Consider the following 16811-nt stretch of genomic DNA (forward strand, 5'->3'; position numbering starts at 1 on the left):
GACGCGTTTCAGAAAGGCGGGGCATAGAGGAGAAACAATAATGTACAGTATGTGGAAAATAATGTTTTCTTTGAACTTTAAACAGCATAAACACATTTCATTACACCAAATACACAAAATAATGTTCTTTTTAGCAACATCATATGACCCCTTTAAAGTTTTCTCACCGGTGAATGACACATGATGTAACTCAGCGGTTCCCAATTCCAGTCCTCGCGCCCCTCTTTTTACTTTGTTTTGAGGTTAAATACAGATTTAAAATCATTGTTTAATAGCTATGATACTGTTTTTGAAATCAAATCTTTAGATAGCTATTATAAGAAACACTGGCATCTAACAATGCCTTGGAAAAAACTGTTAATCTTAAAAAATAAAACATACAAGGCCTGCATAAACCCAAATAGGAAATAAAACCGTTATCGAATAAGCATGTGTCCTATTCTGTATCCTAAACTAGTGAAACATTGGTGTATCATATTTTAGAGCAGTCAGTGAAATTTATGAAAGAAGTCAATTAAATCTGTATGTGTGTGAAAATATTTCCCTTTGTAATTGTTAACATTTTCATAAGTAACTGTAATTTAATTACAAATTTTTTTCTCAGTAAGTGTAACTGATTACAATTACATTTATTTTGTCAGTTATGTAATTCCATTCCATTACTCCATAAACACTATATATATATAAAAGTTAAAACATATGCTAGTGTACTCCTAAAAGTTTAAAAAGCAGACATGCAGAGCTGGGTAGATTACTTACAAATTGTAGTCTGTTACTAATTACAGATTACATGAAGACAACTGTAGTTAGTAACGTAATCTAAGATACTCATTTTTAGGCAGTGTAATGTGACTACTTTTGAAGATTACTTTTAGTTTAGTTGACTTTTTTATCAAACTTGTTTTAAAAAGTTACCATTAAATGTACCATACTGATATAAAAAGCAAAGAGAAAGAAAATATATTCCATTTTTTGATATCAACAAAATGCAATAAACATTACATTAAACCAGATTTACCCAAATTGGGCTTAATGTAAGAAATGCAGCGAGTTTGTGAGCGGATAAAAAGCTGATGATTAATTAAATCATAAAAATGTAAAATACTGTAAACAGGTGAATGTATTGTTCGATTATTATTGAAATATTACCTTCCTCTGAGATATTTCAAGTAAATATTTTATTTTAAGACAAAAACATTTCCCTGCATTATATGAACAAACATGAATAAACATGAAAACAACAATGACATGACATGCCCAAAGTGTTGCAGGTTTGGAATATTTTTGTCCAGACTTCCAGAATCAACAGTTACTGAAGGTCACTGGATCTGATGAAGGCATTGTGTTTCACAGCTATCACCAGTGTTTAGTAACTTAGGCTACTTGTTTCATACATGGACTAATTGCTTGAGAGGTGCCATTTTCACACAAATCCAGAAACATGGTTTGCAAATATATTTGCACGACATTAGTGAATATAGTCCAAGCTAAATGGTATATGATACAGTAAAAAACAGGACAATTAAAAAAAAAAGAATTAAGGAGAATCAATAAATAATGAATAATTTACTGTCATTGTGTGAATAATATCATGTAATCCATGATATCACAGGAATCTGATTAGGCCTACAGTTACTACCCAGACCTACTAAAAAGGACGCGAATTTGAAAAAATTGTGTACTTTTTAAATTTAGTACTTTTAGTATTTTTTATTTTTTTTTAGTAGTAATTTTAGTACTTGGGTGTGTGTAATACAGAAAAAAAAGAGAAGGATATGATATGATATGTAAAAAATGACTAAAATACTTTTAATTTAAAAGCGTCCATTTCCGGTTGACCTCGGACGTGGTTCCTGGTTACCATAGTAAAGCCGCTATTTTGACCCTGTAAAGATGGCCGGTAAAGTAACGTTTTTTGATTCGAGCTTAAGTTTTTCTTCTAATCGCAACACACAAGGATTTCAGTCCGCCTCACCTGATATACCAAAGTTTGTCCCTCTATCAAAGGCACAGCATGAGCTCGACGGTTCCGCGCAGGCGCAGGATCAGATCAGTCGCTGCTTTAATAAACTCCGATCACTGAGAGCGTCTGACAACGCGACTCTGAAAACGGAGCTCAATTTACTGTTCGACCAGCTCATCTCAGAAAACTACAACAGCGGCAACCATGACGGCATTCAAGCAGAGGTATGATCAGATTTATGCTGTTTTCTTTAAAGCTGTCAAGCTCAGACAAGCTGTCAGTCTCCCAAAACCTAACGTAGTAGCGCAACTACCTAGTAGACAGCATGTTTGGGCGTTGTATCTAACGCTCGAATGGAATACTTCATATCTGCCTGGATCTAGTGATCGAACACGTCTATGATGCCCATGTTATGGATCAACTGGGGATCGTGTTAACTGAGGATGTGTGCGTGTGCATGTTAGCTATTTTACATCCCATTCCAGCAGATTCGTCAAAAGCGACTGCAAAGCTGTAATGAAAAGACGTTGGTAATGTTCTAATGTTGATGCGATTATTACGCTGTGTTGTTAGCTCAATACCTGTTTTAATGTATGCGTCCCAGTTTAAGTGTCATGATTTCACGTGGTGACATGGTTCACAAACCACGCCCACGTTATCTTGGCACATCCACTTCTATGGAAAATGACTATCACTCAAATAAACGTATATTTCAAGTGTAATTCACTTCTATATACACTGACTGAGTGAAAATAGCGTTATTTAGCAGTCTGTTATTTACACTAAGTGCAAATAGCGATAGATTTTATTTACACTTTTTAAAAATAGCAGTATGATTCGAACTCGGATCAGCTGCAGCTATCCAAAGTTGCTGTTGTGCATTTAAGTCCCTACGCCGGCTGACGCGGTCGACATCTGCGTTTATTTTCAATAAAATGAATAAAACATTCACGGGAAAGGTGGAAATAAAGCACCAAAATAGCTATTTGATAAGTATGTTTATTTCAAACAAAAACATAAATTAATAATAAAAATAATTCATTTAAAAATTTTAATAATTAGGAAGTGATTGAATTAGTTCACAATTATGAGCTCTAGTTTGTGTCAAACTATTTTTTAATACATGTTTTGTTTTTACTCTATTACTGAATGTTTGATCAAATAAATGATTGCAGCTTTGGTGAACATAAGAGACTTTTTTTTTAAAAACATAAAAAACTTAATTACTGTATGCATTCATAATGTTTACATATATATCATTTAAAATATAAAGTAATAATAATAATTAATTAACATGTACAAAATTTGTTTTGCCATTTGTACAATTTCCAGTAATCTAAAAAAGGCAGAACCTAAGTCTGTGAGAGGGCATAATTCAGTGGTAGTGGTCGTCTAATATGGCTATCTGTCATCTTTCATAGGTTGTGTGTGAGATGCTTATGCATGCAAGCCGTCTGGTTCCTCTCAGCCAAGAGCATCTTATCATCAAACTGTGCCAACTGATTCATCAACTTCTAAACCAGCTACAGGTACTTACAGTATGGCCTTATATTGAATATGCGTATGGCTTTTTATCAAGAGGCATCTTTTTTTTTTAAATACTTTTTGTTACTACTTACAGGTAATAGTGGATGAGCATACGCTTGATGTTCTGGTATCATACTGCTCAGGTGCTGTGCGCACATGCAGCTCATGGACTCACCCGGAAGTGTTGCTTGCCCTCTCGTCACTAGTGTATGGCAATGGATGTCACAGGGTAAGAATTACAGATCTGGCAACTCTCACTCTTTTATAATGTTTAGAATCTAATCCTCATCATTTTGAATCCTCTCCAGCATCTTCCAGAGCTCCTTGGTCCGAGTGGTATTCTGGTAAGCTATGGTGACCCCAGCCAGCCAAACATAGAGTTACGTCGTTCTGCTGTGCATTGCATGGCTAATCTATGTCTCAGGTGAGCCATGTCCAGTGTCCAATCATGGCATAAATCAAGTCTTTGTATCTGGCTGCTATTTAATATCTATCTAAAATGTTGAAGTTGTTTTAAAAGAAATGAACTAAAGGCTGGAATACACTATGCAACGTTTGCCCAGATTTTTGCCCCAATTTGCAGTCCAAAGAGCTAAAAGGCCAGAGTCATCTGTAGATTTTGGACAGTCGGGTTTCACAGAAAATTTCACAATGTATGATGGGCATATTTTCTTTACCTCCAGACTATGATTCTCTCCAGTCTGAGGAAATCAAAATATTTTTATTTTTTCGTGTATCTTATAGCACACTGATGTGGTACCAAACATTTCCAGCATCCATACCTTTTAATTGTTTTCAACTAGTTATAAGATTTGACTATTAATACAATTTCTAAAAGCAAGGAAACTATTTAGCAGCATTACGGCCCATTCGTATAAAAAAAGATAAACATAAATATAACTGTAACACCGGGCTATAATGTTCTGTTTATTATAAGCGCACACAGGGGAAAAAAGTGACTCCAATGATATTTTTCCTCTGTGTCATCTCCGTCTTGGTGTGGATTATCTATTATAGAATTAGAAGGATAATTAAAACGTTATAGTTGTCACTAAAGTTATTGTCCTTGGTGAGAATGGCCCTTTAGAGTTAAATGTCAATTTTTTTCTTTGTGTACTAGTGTTCCTGGTCAGCCATATTTAGAGGAGCCATATAAAGGTGTATGCTATGGAATCCTCCTGCGGACACTACAGTCCCCCAAACCACCTGATGTGGAGGACATTGTCTTCTGTACAGTCAGTACTGCATGTTTATCTGATGCTACTATAAGTCAAGGTGAGGTCACATTAGCGAAAGTTAGACGATGTCCAATTTCTGTTGTCATGAGTGTGGTAACATATCCCAGTTCACACTGAAGTCCCTTTCAAAGTAAACGCCTTTCTGTTGATCAACACGAATTTGCACGACCAACTTAAACTTGAGCAGAATTTGCGTGGGGGACTTTTTCGCATTCATGTGAAACTCACAATCGCACAGATTCCTATTGAAGTGACCTATGAGTTTTCTCATAGCAATGGTAAATGTGACCGCACCTTAATGTAATCGTTCACCTAAAAATGGAAATTTGTTGAAAAGGTACTCGCCCTCAGGCCATCCTACGTGTAGATGAGCTTGTTTCTTTATTAAATTAAAGGAATAGTTCACCCAAAAATGAATATTTGCTGAAACGTTTCTCACTCTCGAGCCATCCAAGATGAGTTTGTTTCTTCATCAGAGCAGATTTGGAGAAATTTAGCATTGCATCACTTGCTCACTCGTGGATCTTCTGCAGTGAATGGGTGCCATCAGAATAAGAGTCCAAACAGCTGATAAAAGCATCACAAGTAATCCACACGACTTTACTCCATCAGTCAACATCCATCAGGGGTAATATGGATTACTTGTTGGGGATTATTGCAATGTTTTTATCAGCTGTTTGGACTCTCATTCTGACGGCACCCATTCACTGCATTTTCAGCAAATGTTCATTTTTGGGTGAACTGTTCCTTTTAATTAAGGTTACTGAAGTGCTGTCAAACTGTTGGTTATTCACATTTTCTTTTATGCACTGTGAAAGTTTCCCATTGCTTGTGTTTCAGTTATTGCAGAGTGCTCTGAAGGCAATGGAGTATTTTCTCAATGGTGGAAAATGGAAAGCCGTTCCAAACCAGGATTTGGGCACCTTATTGGCCGTGCTCAAAGTATTCATACTGTTCTATTCTTGTTTTTATAGCTGTAGATATACAGATTGGTTATACAGTTAGAAAATGAAGCTGATTAGTGGTGGGGAGCGAATTGTATTATGATAATTGATAGTTGTGTCCTTTGCAGAGATTCATGTTCTATGGCTTTGCCGGGAATAAGTGTGGAAATGCCACAGGTGTTGTACCCAGCTCCTCTCCCTCAGTATGAGACTGTTGCTGCTGCAAAACCTGAACCTTCACAAGACTCAACTGCACAGAAAAAAACAGCTGGGGTAGGTGGCCATATAAGTGCACATATGTTCGAAATATAAGATTAAAGGGTGTTGTGAAATCAAGGCTATAATTGTATCATTTGCAGAGGAAGAAAAACCTCTTAATTCTGCTTAAGTCCCAACAGAACAAGAAGCGCAAGTCTCGGGGGAAAGGGAAGAAAGCTGGAGCTGAGGGAAAGAAGGACGGAGAGGAGGGAGAGGGTGACCACATCTCTGGGTCTCTTAAAACTGGAGGAGGTGGATTGGATCAGAGTGGTTGGTCACATGGCTCACAGTCCGCTAGTGTGACGTCCCCGTCAGGAGCGAGTCCACAGCTCTACCCTTCCTGGAAGAAAGGGAGCTCTGACTCTGAATTCTCTGACCCTGAGGGAGGAATGCAGTCTAAACTCAGGTTTGACCCTCGGACTATTAATGCCAGGAAAGCTTTCTTAAATTATTAGGTCAAATAAAACATTGACAGGTGGTAAATGACCTAGAAAAAAAACACGTATATGCATTTGTATTTTTACATAATTTATGCAGAGATCAAGTTTTTTTTATGACTAATATTTATTATTTTTATGTTTAAGTGTCCAATAACAGATATGCCGATCTTATTTGTTTTAATTGTTTAATTTCTTCTTTTTTATATGATTAACTGAATAATAATTTTACTACAACAATAAAAACACATTATAACATATAACAATGCATGTATTTTAATGTGTAATAATAATTAATAATTCACATTAAATATGATTATGAATTACCTTTGTTATATTCACTTTTCGCACAAGAGTTCAGTAACTGATACTGTATTTCCGTTCTGACACAGTCTGCGATTTTGTAATTATTTAACTAAATAGTATTTATATTTGAACAACAAAAACCTATGCATGATGAATCTTTTGTATAATTATGTTGTTGTATTTTGTACAATAAAGTGTAATTTAATTAATGCATATTTTCATGTTTAATAATTTATTAATTTGTTCATGATCATCAGTATTATTAATATTCATTATCATTGTTATCATAAATATTCGGATTTTGTGCATGACTCTGGCACAACTTTAAAAGTAATTATATCACTAAATAATTCTATAACTAAAAAATAATTCCATTACAACAAAAAATCTATTCATTCTGAATATTTTGCATCATTACGCTATTGTATATTGTTCAGTAAATTATTATTATTGATTATTTAGTTTAAAATGCTACATCAAATATTTCTGTAACTTTTCACCCAAGTATGATTGGCTCTTACGTAAGAAGTTAATTAGCTAATCTACTTTTCTGTTTTGTCATGAGATATGATTGCACTGTAATGGGTTTAGATGTCTTTACGTGTAAATGTGTTTGTTTTGGCTACTTTGGCTTCACCTCTAGGTTGCATCAAGCACTTGTGCGGCAGAGTGCGCTTCAGTGCTTCCTGGCTGTGGTCAAGTGTGTAGAGAAACGAATCCTCTATGGCTACTGGTCTTCCTTTGTTCCAGATGCTCCTGGGATTGGAGGCCCTCCTCCTCTTACCCTCCTGACCATTGCCCACCTCCCCAAAGGTAAAACACAAGTCCACTGTTGGCCATTTACTTTCTGACCTGAGAGAAATTTGACTTTTGATGTGTCACATTTGCTCCTAGGTACGGGCAGGCTCTCTGCAGGTTCTGTCTGCTCTTCTAGAAGGTTCTCGCCAGTTCCTCTCCACCGCTGAAGACACCAGTGCACCCCGCCAGGCCTTCACTCCCTTTTCGGCTACATTAGCTGCCAGTGTCAGAGAGCTGCACCGCTGCTTGCTGCTTGCACTCATAGCGGAGTCCTCCTGTCAGACACTCACTCAGGTCCTAAAGGTAACAGAACACACACTCACAGCAGTGTTCTTTTTATTTACTACAACTAAAAACATTAAAAATCATTTTTGCTGGCTGAAATAAAGATTATTTATTTGTTTGTTTGTTTGGATGCCCATTAGCTATGCCCAATAGCATTGCTAGTCTTCCCGGGGTCCACACAACACTTAAAATTCATACATTATTACATACATAAAAAAACTATTAAATACATTTTTCACATTCCAAGACACCTCTATAAACATTTCTTCCACCTTTATAGTGTATAAAAAAACCTGCAATTAATTCTTATACTTCAACCTTCTATAAATGCAATAATCCAATCCAAGTTTTCCGTGTTATCCTAATTATTGACACTGGTAAGAGATTCCATGATTTCAATGCCATATATACTACTGTACGTTAAAAGAAAATTAGTTTTAGCATTAGGGAGTAAAAATCTACCCTCTGTTGCTCATCTAGTAGCATATTCATGTGACTGAACTTTGGATTGTAATTGATTATACTGATACAAAGGAGTTTTAAACTGTAAAACCTTCCATGTTGATAACAGTATTGCAGCAATCATCCTATCTTCCACTCTTAGCCATTTAAGATTAAAATGCATACTGTTTATTTTAATACCATATGGACACTGGAGAATTAATCGCACTGACTTATTTTGTACCAGCTGGAGTTTCCTTAAATCCTTTTTTGTAGCATTAGCCCATATTATCCGACAATAGTCAAGCTGTGAGAAGAAGAGAGTTTGATTTGTATTAGTTATCTATTTTAGTTTTAGTTACAGTTGTAGTAATGTTGTCATTTTATTAGTTTTTTTATTATGTCTATATAGGTTTTTTTTTATTAAGTTTTAGTTTTATTTAATTTGAGTTATTTCAGTACTTCAGAGTATCCAATATTATTTTCATCATATCAAACATAAAATATGTTCTACATCTCCTCACTACAACTATAACACCCTTACCATTCTCTTCAGTGTATTCTCAATGTGCTTTGACCATGACATTTTATTATCCAGGCTGATACCCAATAGTTTCGCTTCATTAACTTAAATAAAATAGCTTAAATAAAATACAAATATTTGATGAATAACCTAAACTAAAAAATAATGGAAATATTACCTTGGTTTAGGTGAAGTTACTAAAATTACAACAGAAATTAAAGCATAGAAACATTTAATATTTCAACAAATATTTCAGAAGAACAAAAATTAAGAATGCCCTTTATGCCCTTATGCCATAGACCAGTATCTCTGAAGCATATTTTGATAGACTTTGATGATTTTTAATGAAGTGAGGCCTGATTTAGTTTTAGAATTTGTTATTAGTTTTTTTTATAAAAGATAAATTTATAAATGTTGTTTTTATTTGTTGTTCATATATAGTTATATATATTTATACACACACACTTTGAATATAGCCATGACGCTAAATTAAAAGCAAAAACGAATAAAAATGACAGTTAATTACTAACAAAAATTTAACTAAAAACTAAACTAAAACTAAAATTAAAACCAAATTTAACAATAAAAGCGAATTCAAAATAAATACTATAATTTCTATTATAATTTGTAAAATTATAAATAACACATGCAGTGGCTTCAGAATAATGCTAGACCTTTCTCAGAACTAACTTAATAATTACCAATTGGTATAAATGCCAGTAAATTCACTAACACAGACATTAGTAAGTCAAGTTGCATGATTCATTTAAATACTCTCCTCCCATAAATTTTGCGTCTGAAAGGGAAACTTCTACAAATGCATTTGCAGTAAGATCGGCTGCAAAAATAACTGTCCACACATTTTCACTGCTAATTTTTCAATGTGTGCCTTAAAATAAATCCTGACCGTAGTTTTTTTTTTTTATACGAAAAGGGGGTTTGCACTGGTTCATGCTGTTAGTAAATCTGGTCAAAAGAGTTTGTGAACACTATTTTTGTTTTGTCTTTCAGTGCCTTGCCCACCTGGTTTCCAACGTGCCCTATAATCGTCTCAGACCGGGCCTGTTGAGCCCACTGTGGAAACAGATCCGTCCATTTGTGCGCCACAGAGGTACTATTATAAGTTGGACTATTAAAACTGTCCAGATGTTGAATACTTGGTCTAAAAAAAATTCTAATAATTCAGCCAATTTGAGTATCCACCATTCCTTCTCTTCCTCCCATGGTAGATGTGAACGTCCGTGTGTCCAGTCTCACCCTCTTCGGTGCATTAGTCTCAACACAAGCCCCCCTCCCAGAGATCCAGCTCCTCTTCCAGCAGCCCGGATCCACATCCGCCCTCAGCACCCCCGGCATCAGCACTCCGCAGGAGCTCTCTCACAACTGGAGACTTCTCACTCTGAGAGACGGAGAGATCTCGTCTCCTGGAGGAGGAGTTGAAGGGGGTCAGGAGGGGCCGTGCTTGCTGTTGCAGCTGTGCGTGAGCCTGGTCACTCAGCCTCGTGAGGAACCGTACTCTGATAGTGACGCAGGCGGGTCTAGTGGAGCATCGCTGAAACCTTCACCCGTACGACTTGAAGCCCTGCAGGTGAGTGGTCTGTTTGTGAAGAGGCAGCCATCTTGAAATGTTTGTCTTGAATTGTTTGTATGTGGTTTATTTCAGGTTTTGGCTCATCTGGTGAAGGGTTACTTCTCATTGGCTCAGACATCTCTGTTGGAATTGGGGCAACTCAGTGCTCACTGTCTCACAGAGCAAGATCCATGGCGCTAAAGTATTGGATCTTTATGTCTTTGTCATTTCCTGTCTCATTGGTGATTACAATGGTGAACATTTTGTTCAAATCCCTAAACTTAAAGGCATGTTCGCAATAAAAATTCAGGGTTCTTTCAGACCAGTGCATAAAAAAACTGCAGATGGGCTGAATTAAAATGCAAATTCTCTCTCTGACAGCAGGTGGCGCTTATGGAAAAGCAGTAATTCAAATGTTTGTAGGTCTGAGCAGAGACCACCGTTCATTCAAATTAAAATGTTTCTCACACCAAACATTCATCTTGATGTAAATAGGACTTTACTCTTAAACTTAAGCAAGTAACTTGTCCTGCACCATTTGTGCTGTATGAAACCTGTATGTATTACCTCAAATTGTAAGTCTTGTAAGGCACTGGATTCTGATTGGCTGTCAATGATTTTATCATTCATGAGCTAGAAATTTATTTTTTGGGATGTGACATCCAAAGATGTCATTCTTCTGTGTCGTTATCGTTATAGTTGTTGTGTGGATTTACCTGTTTTCATAGAATTAGATTGAACACTTTAGATTAGGGAACACATATTTACTATTAACTGTTTTCCCTCAAACTCCCAATGTGCTGCTTATTAATAGTTAGTAAGGTAGTTGTTAAGTTTCTGCATTGGGTCGGGTTAAGGGATCTAGAATATGGTCATGCAGAATAAGGCATTCATATATGCCTAATAAGGACTAATAAACAGCCTATATGCAAGTAATATGCATGCTAATAAGCTACTAGTTAATAGTGAGAACTTGTCCTTAAAATAACGTTTTACCAAACTTACATATTTATAGTTATTGCTATAGTTATTGTGCTTGGTGTGAACCTTAGCAACAACCTAGAATCATAGCGATGACTTTAGCATGGGCAAGCACCTGTAATAGTTTTTTCTTAAATTGTTACATTTTGTATTGTGTGTCTCTTGCTTGATCTTGATTTACAATTTCTGTGTAATTTACAAGCTTCTGGAAGAACTGGGAACAGGTGTTATCCAGCAGTACAGAGCTGATGCCAACACCACTCCACAAAGTGCCAAATGCGTGCCAGTGTGTCAGGTAAAAAATTCTACATGTAAGGTCTAAATCTAAATTCAAAGATCATGATATTGATGTAATACTGGTCTTTTGCCCTTTTCAGGTGGTTGAGTTCTGGTCCGAGGTCTTGGGTGGTTCACTGATCAGTGCCTTACAGAACGAGCAGCATCCCACCCTACAGACCAGCGCATGTGACACCCTCTCCTCCATCTTGCCACAAGCTTTCAGCCAGCTGCCCGTGAGTGTGTTTGACCTCTTGAGTTTCTACATGTGATGTTCTTTGTGATATTCATGTATATCACTATCTCCAGGATAAGACGCAAGTGCTGTGCACTAGGTAACTACCACGTTCAAGGTCCAGAAAAGTACCAAGATGATCGACAAAGTAGTCCGTGTGACATCAGTGGTTCAACTGTAAAGTTACGAAACTACGAGAATACTTTTTTGCGCAAAGAAAACAAAAATAACGACTTTATTCCACATTTTCGTCTCTACTGCATCACGTAAAAAAGTATTCTCGTAGCTTCGTAACTTTACAGTTGAGCCACTGATGTCACACGGACTACTTTGTCGATCATCTTGGTACTTTTCTGGACCTTGAACGTGGTAGTTACCTTGCTGTCTATGGGAGGGTCAGAGAGCCCTCAGATTTCATCAAAAATATCTTAAATTGGGTTCCGAAGATGAACGAAGGTCTTGCGGGTTTCGAACAACACGAGGGTGAGTAATTAATGCTTTCATTTTTGGGTGAACTAACCCTTTAAGAACATAATTTATTATTTTATTTTACTATTTACTTTATGAGTAAATCCACCTTCATTTAGAAAAGTACTCTGCACTGATTTAACTTTACTAACTTTGCAATTTTTGTATTTTTTTTTTTGACGACCACAGGATGTCATGTTTGTGGCAGACACGGCTAATGCCATCCTCACTGCTCTGGATGACCGCTCACCCAACGTTCGTGCAAAGGCAGCCTGGTCACTTGGCAACCTCACCGACACACTCATTGTCAACATGTAAGAAAGACAAATGACCACATCTGTGTGTGTGTGTGTGTGTGTGTGTTATGTTAATCTAGTATACTGATGGTTTTCCTTTCTCATCTGTTGTCTTCAGGCAGTCAGTGGGGCTGGAGTTTCAGGAGGAGTTCTCTGATAGGCTGCTGCTGAACATGCTGAGATCTGCCACTAAAGCTTCAGGAGATAAAGACAGGGTGGGTATTTCTTTTTTGTTACTGATGCCAGAAGCCTTTTACATGATGTGTTCACACAGCATCTTCAAAAGATTTCTACAGTTGTTAAATAAAATGTGTTCCACCTTGAAACTTGTAGAAAGTTTATTCACTATGCTAAATTATACAATTATTTAAGATTTCGGGCAAGGAATCCCTGATATGTACCACTGTTAGAGAGTGAGTTGCTTGTTAAAAAAATTGTTTTATTAGGGCAGATAAGATCCCAAAACCCATCACCCCTCAAAGCCAAAATGTTACAACTAAACAACTTTATTTAATGTTATCAATGAAATTATACTTCATTTCTTAATTTCCTGAATGTTACTTGCACACACACACACACACACACATTGCATTTCTTATTTTTATCATCACAGTTTGGAAACTTTATACTTTTTTTTTTTTTTTCACGATTCTTTGATGAAATGTCAATTTAATGCATCCTTCTTATTAATTCCTTTCTAAATATTACTAAACCCAAACTTTTCAACAGTAGTGTATTTAGTTTAAACAGCTTTTAGCTAATAGTTACAAAGTGTTTTATTGTAATTCTTGTTATCAGTTGATAATGGATATTAATTATTCAATGTTATTGATATTTAACTGTGGAGATTTCTGTCAATTCAAGATGTCGTAAAAACCTAATGTAACCTTTTATAAGCATTTCTTGAAGAGTGTGTTCTCTGTAATAACACTTTCCCTTCAAGAGTAGCTGTGTAAATCTGTTTTTGTTCATGCATAAAGAACAGTTGAAAATTTGGTAAATTCATCAATTGAAAATTGACCTTAACTAATTATCATTAACACATTTCAGTTCCTTGTTCATCTATCCATATATGGTGTTATTGGCCATAACATTCAAATAGTTCAGCTTATCTGTCAGAATTTGAATAATGGCGCATCCTTGTTAAGGGCAGAAACAAAAGCCGCTTTTTCACAATGTATCAAGTGTTACTGAACTCCAAGCTTGATGTTGCAGTTAAAGAGCAATGCTGTCCGTGCACTTGGGAATCTGCTTCACTTCCTGCAGCCGGTGCACCTGGGAAAGCCTGTGTTTGAGCAGCCTCTGCAGGAGGCCATGAGGGCACTGATAGATACGGTTAGAGGAGATGCAACCATGAAAGTGCGCTGGAACGCCTGCTATGCGCTGGGCAATGCCTTCAGAAATCACAACCTGCTTCTGGGTGAGTGAACATTATATTTATTAGATTTATTGAATTCAAAATTAAATAAAAAATTTGGGTGATGTCCTGATATCATAATGAACAAAAAAATAACAGTTCTTAAAAAGAAAATAAAAGAAAAAGTTTTGTTTTTTATTATAGATTTTTTGAAATAATAATTTAACACAACTGCTTCACTGCTTATTAACATTTGAAAAATATTTGTCCCCTAAACAAAGTCAAAGCTTAAAAACATGATATTATTTATTATATTTATTACAAAATAGTTTTCATCTTTAAAAATATTTACACTTTTACATGTTTTTTTTGTTGTTGTGTGTATTCAGAGTGTAAGGAAAATGTTATTACTTTTTACTTGATGGTTACACAGAACATTTTAAAATATATAATAGAAGTTTAAAGTGGTATAAATAATGAAAATTAGATTGGAAAAACATTTCTTTATCATGGCAACGTATACTTGGATTTTTATGCGTGCAATAAAGTAGACGTATAATACACGTGACGTAAATTTTGTTCACAGCCTATTATGTGCGTATTGTTCGCATTCAGCCCAGTTTTCTAACACCATAACTCTGTTCACTCAGCTCACACATGCACGTTGAATTTTTTTGCAAAAAATTATTTGGTCCACAAGGTGGCAACACTGACCTGGGCTGTTGTTTCACAGTCAAAAAAAGAATTGTAAGAGACAGAACTACAACAAGACGTAGAGGAGATTATTTCTTCATAGAAAACACATTTGGAGAAATGTACTTGCTTGGAGAGATACCAATGGATCCTCTGCAGTGACACGTTGAATTTTTTTGCACAAAATTATTTGGTCCACAAGGTGGCAACACTGACCTGGGCTGTTGTTTCACAGTCAAAAAAAGAATTGTAAGAGACAGAACTACAACAAGACGTAGAGGAGATTATTTCTTCATAGAAAACACATTTGGAGAAATGTACTTGCTTGGAGAGATACCAATGGATCCTCTACAGTGAATGGGTGCCGTCAGAAGGAGCGTTCAAACTGCTTATAAAAACGTCACAATAATCATGACTCTAGTCCATAAATTATCATCTTGTGAAGTGAAAAGCTGCGTATTTATAATAAGTCCATCGTTAAGTCATTTGTAACTTTAAATTGTCGGATTTTTATACGTGCAATAAGGTATACGTATAGTACACGTGACGTAAATTTCGTTCACAGCCTATTATGTGCGTATTGTTCGCATTCAGCCCAGTTTTCTAACACCATAACTCTGTTCACTCAGCTCACACATGCACGTTGAATTTTTTTGCAAAAATTATTTGGTCCACAATGCTGACCTGGGCTGTTGTTTCACAGTCAAAAAAAGAATTGTAAGAGACAGAACTACAACAAAAACAAACTACTGGAGATGTAACTGCAATAGACACCTGTGTTGAACACTTTAATGAGGGGGTTAAGAAATAAATGGACATGTAGTCCATAACAATGTTCCTCTTGAGGACAATAAAGTATACTACTACTAAATGCAACAAAAAAAAACATTCATAATTTCTTGAGAGAAATAGTGCAGACACTGGGCAAAGTTTCTAGTGCGCATGTTAAACGCCTGTGACACTTTAATGAGGGGGTTAAGAAATAAATGGACGTGTAGTCCATAACAATTTTCCTCTTGAGGACAATAAAGTATACTACTACTAAATGCAACAAAAAAAAACATTCATAATTTCTTGAGAGAAATAGTGCAGACACTGGGCAAAGTTTCTAGTGCGCATGTTAAACGCCTGTGTTGATGCACGCTATCAAAAACTGTGTTTGGCTGTATGTATGCACTTAGCATTTGAGTCAGAACTAAAGTTTACTTTAGCTCTTGTTTGACACCATCTAGTGTTCAGAATATCATAGAGATTTAGAGGTGGGTTAATTTGGCCAAGTAAGTAAAGCTTTCAGAAAATGCAGTTTGAGTTGTACTTACGAGTTCTACAAGGACGTGAATGCTTTTTACAAGTTGGGATCTCATAATTACGGTAATTCATGGCGTGAACGCAGTTTAACGCACACGACTTGACTTGCAGGTTGTGCTGTCTGGTCTAAAGAAGCTTACTCTGCCCTGTCCTACGTCGTCACTTCCTGCAAGAACTTCAAAGTACGCATCAAATCCGCTGCTGCACTTTCTGTTCCATCGACGCGTGATCGGTACGGTGACGTTCACCAGTTCGCCGAAGTGTGGCGAGCTTTGGCTCAGGCCCTTGAACACAGCGAAGAAACGGAGGACTTCCTTGAATATCGTTACTGTGCTAGCTTACGCTCACAGCTCTGCCGTGCTCTCCTGCACCTTCTGTCCGTATGCCAGCCTGATGACCTTCCAGCGCTGAGGTCATCACTGAGCCACCAATCCAGGCCAGTGCTACAGGGCTTCCTGGTTCACTACCGTAGCGATAAGGGTGTGACTTTGGCTGCTGGGGTTGATGGTGCTGCAGGGGAGGAGGCTGGGGATCATGCGGTGCCTGAAGATGGTTTGATGGTGCTCAACGAGACCCTGACCAGGCTGAAGGGACAGCTGGAAGAGGCCGTGTTGGACAGCAGTGAGGATCTGAAGACTGGGGTGAATTTCAACGAGGATGTAGTGAGGAACTCTGAGGAGATGAAAGAATCAGACCGCAAAGATTCCTCCCTTGCACTCAGCAAATCACCACAGCGAAAGTGACAATACAGATGTGCCATGACTGTCTGAGGTTGAACCTATCTTTTAGATTTTATTAAAAATGTATGCATTAAAGTATATGTCAAAATATCAAAGAAATTCCTGTAAAGTCTCGAGTTCCACTTTTAAAGAAATAGTTCACCCAAAAATGAAAATTCACAGTCCTT

General features: G+C 36.6%; 1 protein-coding gene across 1 annotated transcript; it reads left to right on the forward strand.

The window, feature by feature from the left end:
• The first annotated feature begins 1893 nt into the window (after window positions 1–1893).
• LOC107713138 (HEAT repeat-containing protein 6-like) lies at window positions 1894–16811 on the forward strand. The gene is given in 23 exon segments (XM_016518572.1): window positions 1894–2187; window positions 3385–3492; window positions 3585–3719; window positions 3799–3914; window positions 4611–4725; window positions 5569–5670; window positions 5801–5818; window positions 5820–5945; window positions 6062–6336; window positions 7317–7497; window positions 7568–7774; window positions 9732–9831; window positions 9950–10308; window positions 10384–10478; window positions 10480–10492; window positions 11474–11566; window positions 11649–11783; window positions 11857–11868; window positions 12239–12265; window positions 12440–12564; window positions 12665–12761; window positions 13762–13966; window positions 16016–16811. Coding segments are annotated over 23 exon segments (3570 nt in total). The 3' UTR covers window positions 16648–16811.

Source organism: Sinocyclocheilus rhinocerous, unplaced genomic scaffold (assembly GCF_001515625.1).
Source record: "Sinocyclocheilus rhinocerous isolate Xijiao unplaced genomic scaffold, SAMN03320098_v1.1 scaffold387, whole genome shotgun sequence".
Taxonomy (NCBI): Eukaryota; Metazoa; Chordata; class Actinopteri; order Cypriniformes; family Cyprinidae; genus Sinocyclocheilus; species Sinocyclocheilus rhinocerous.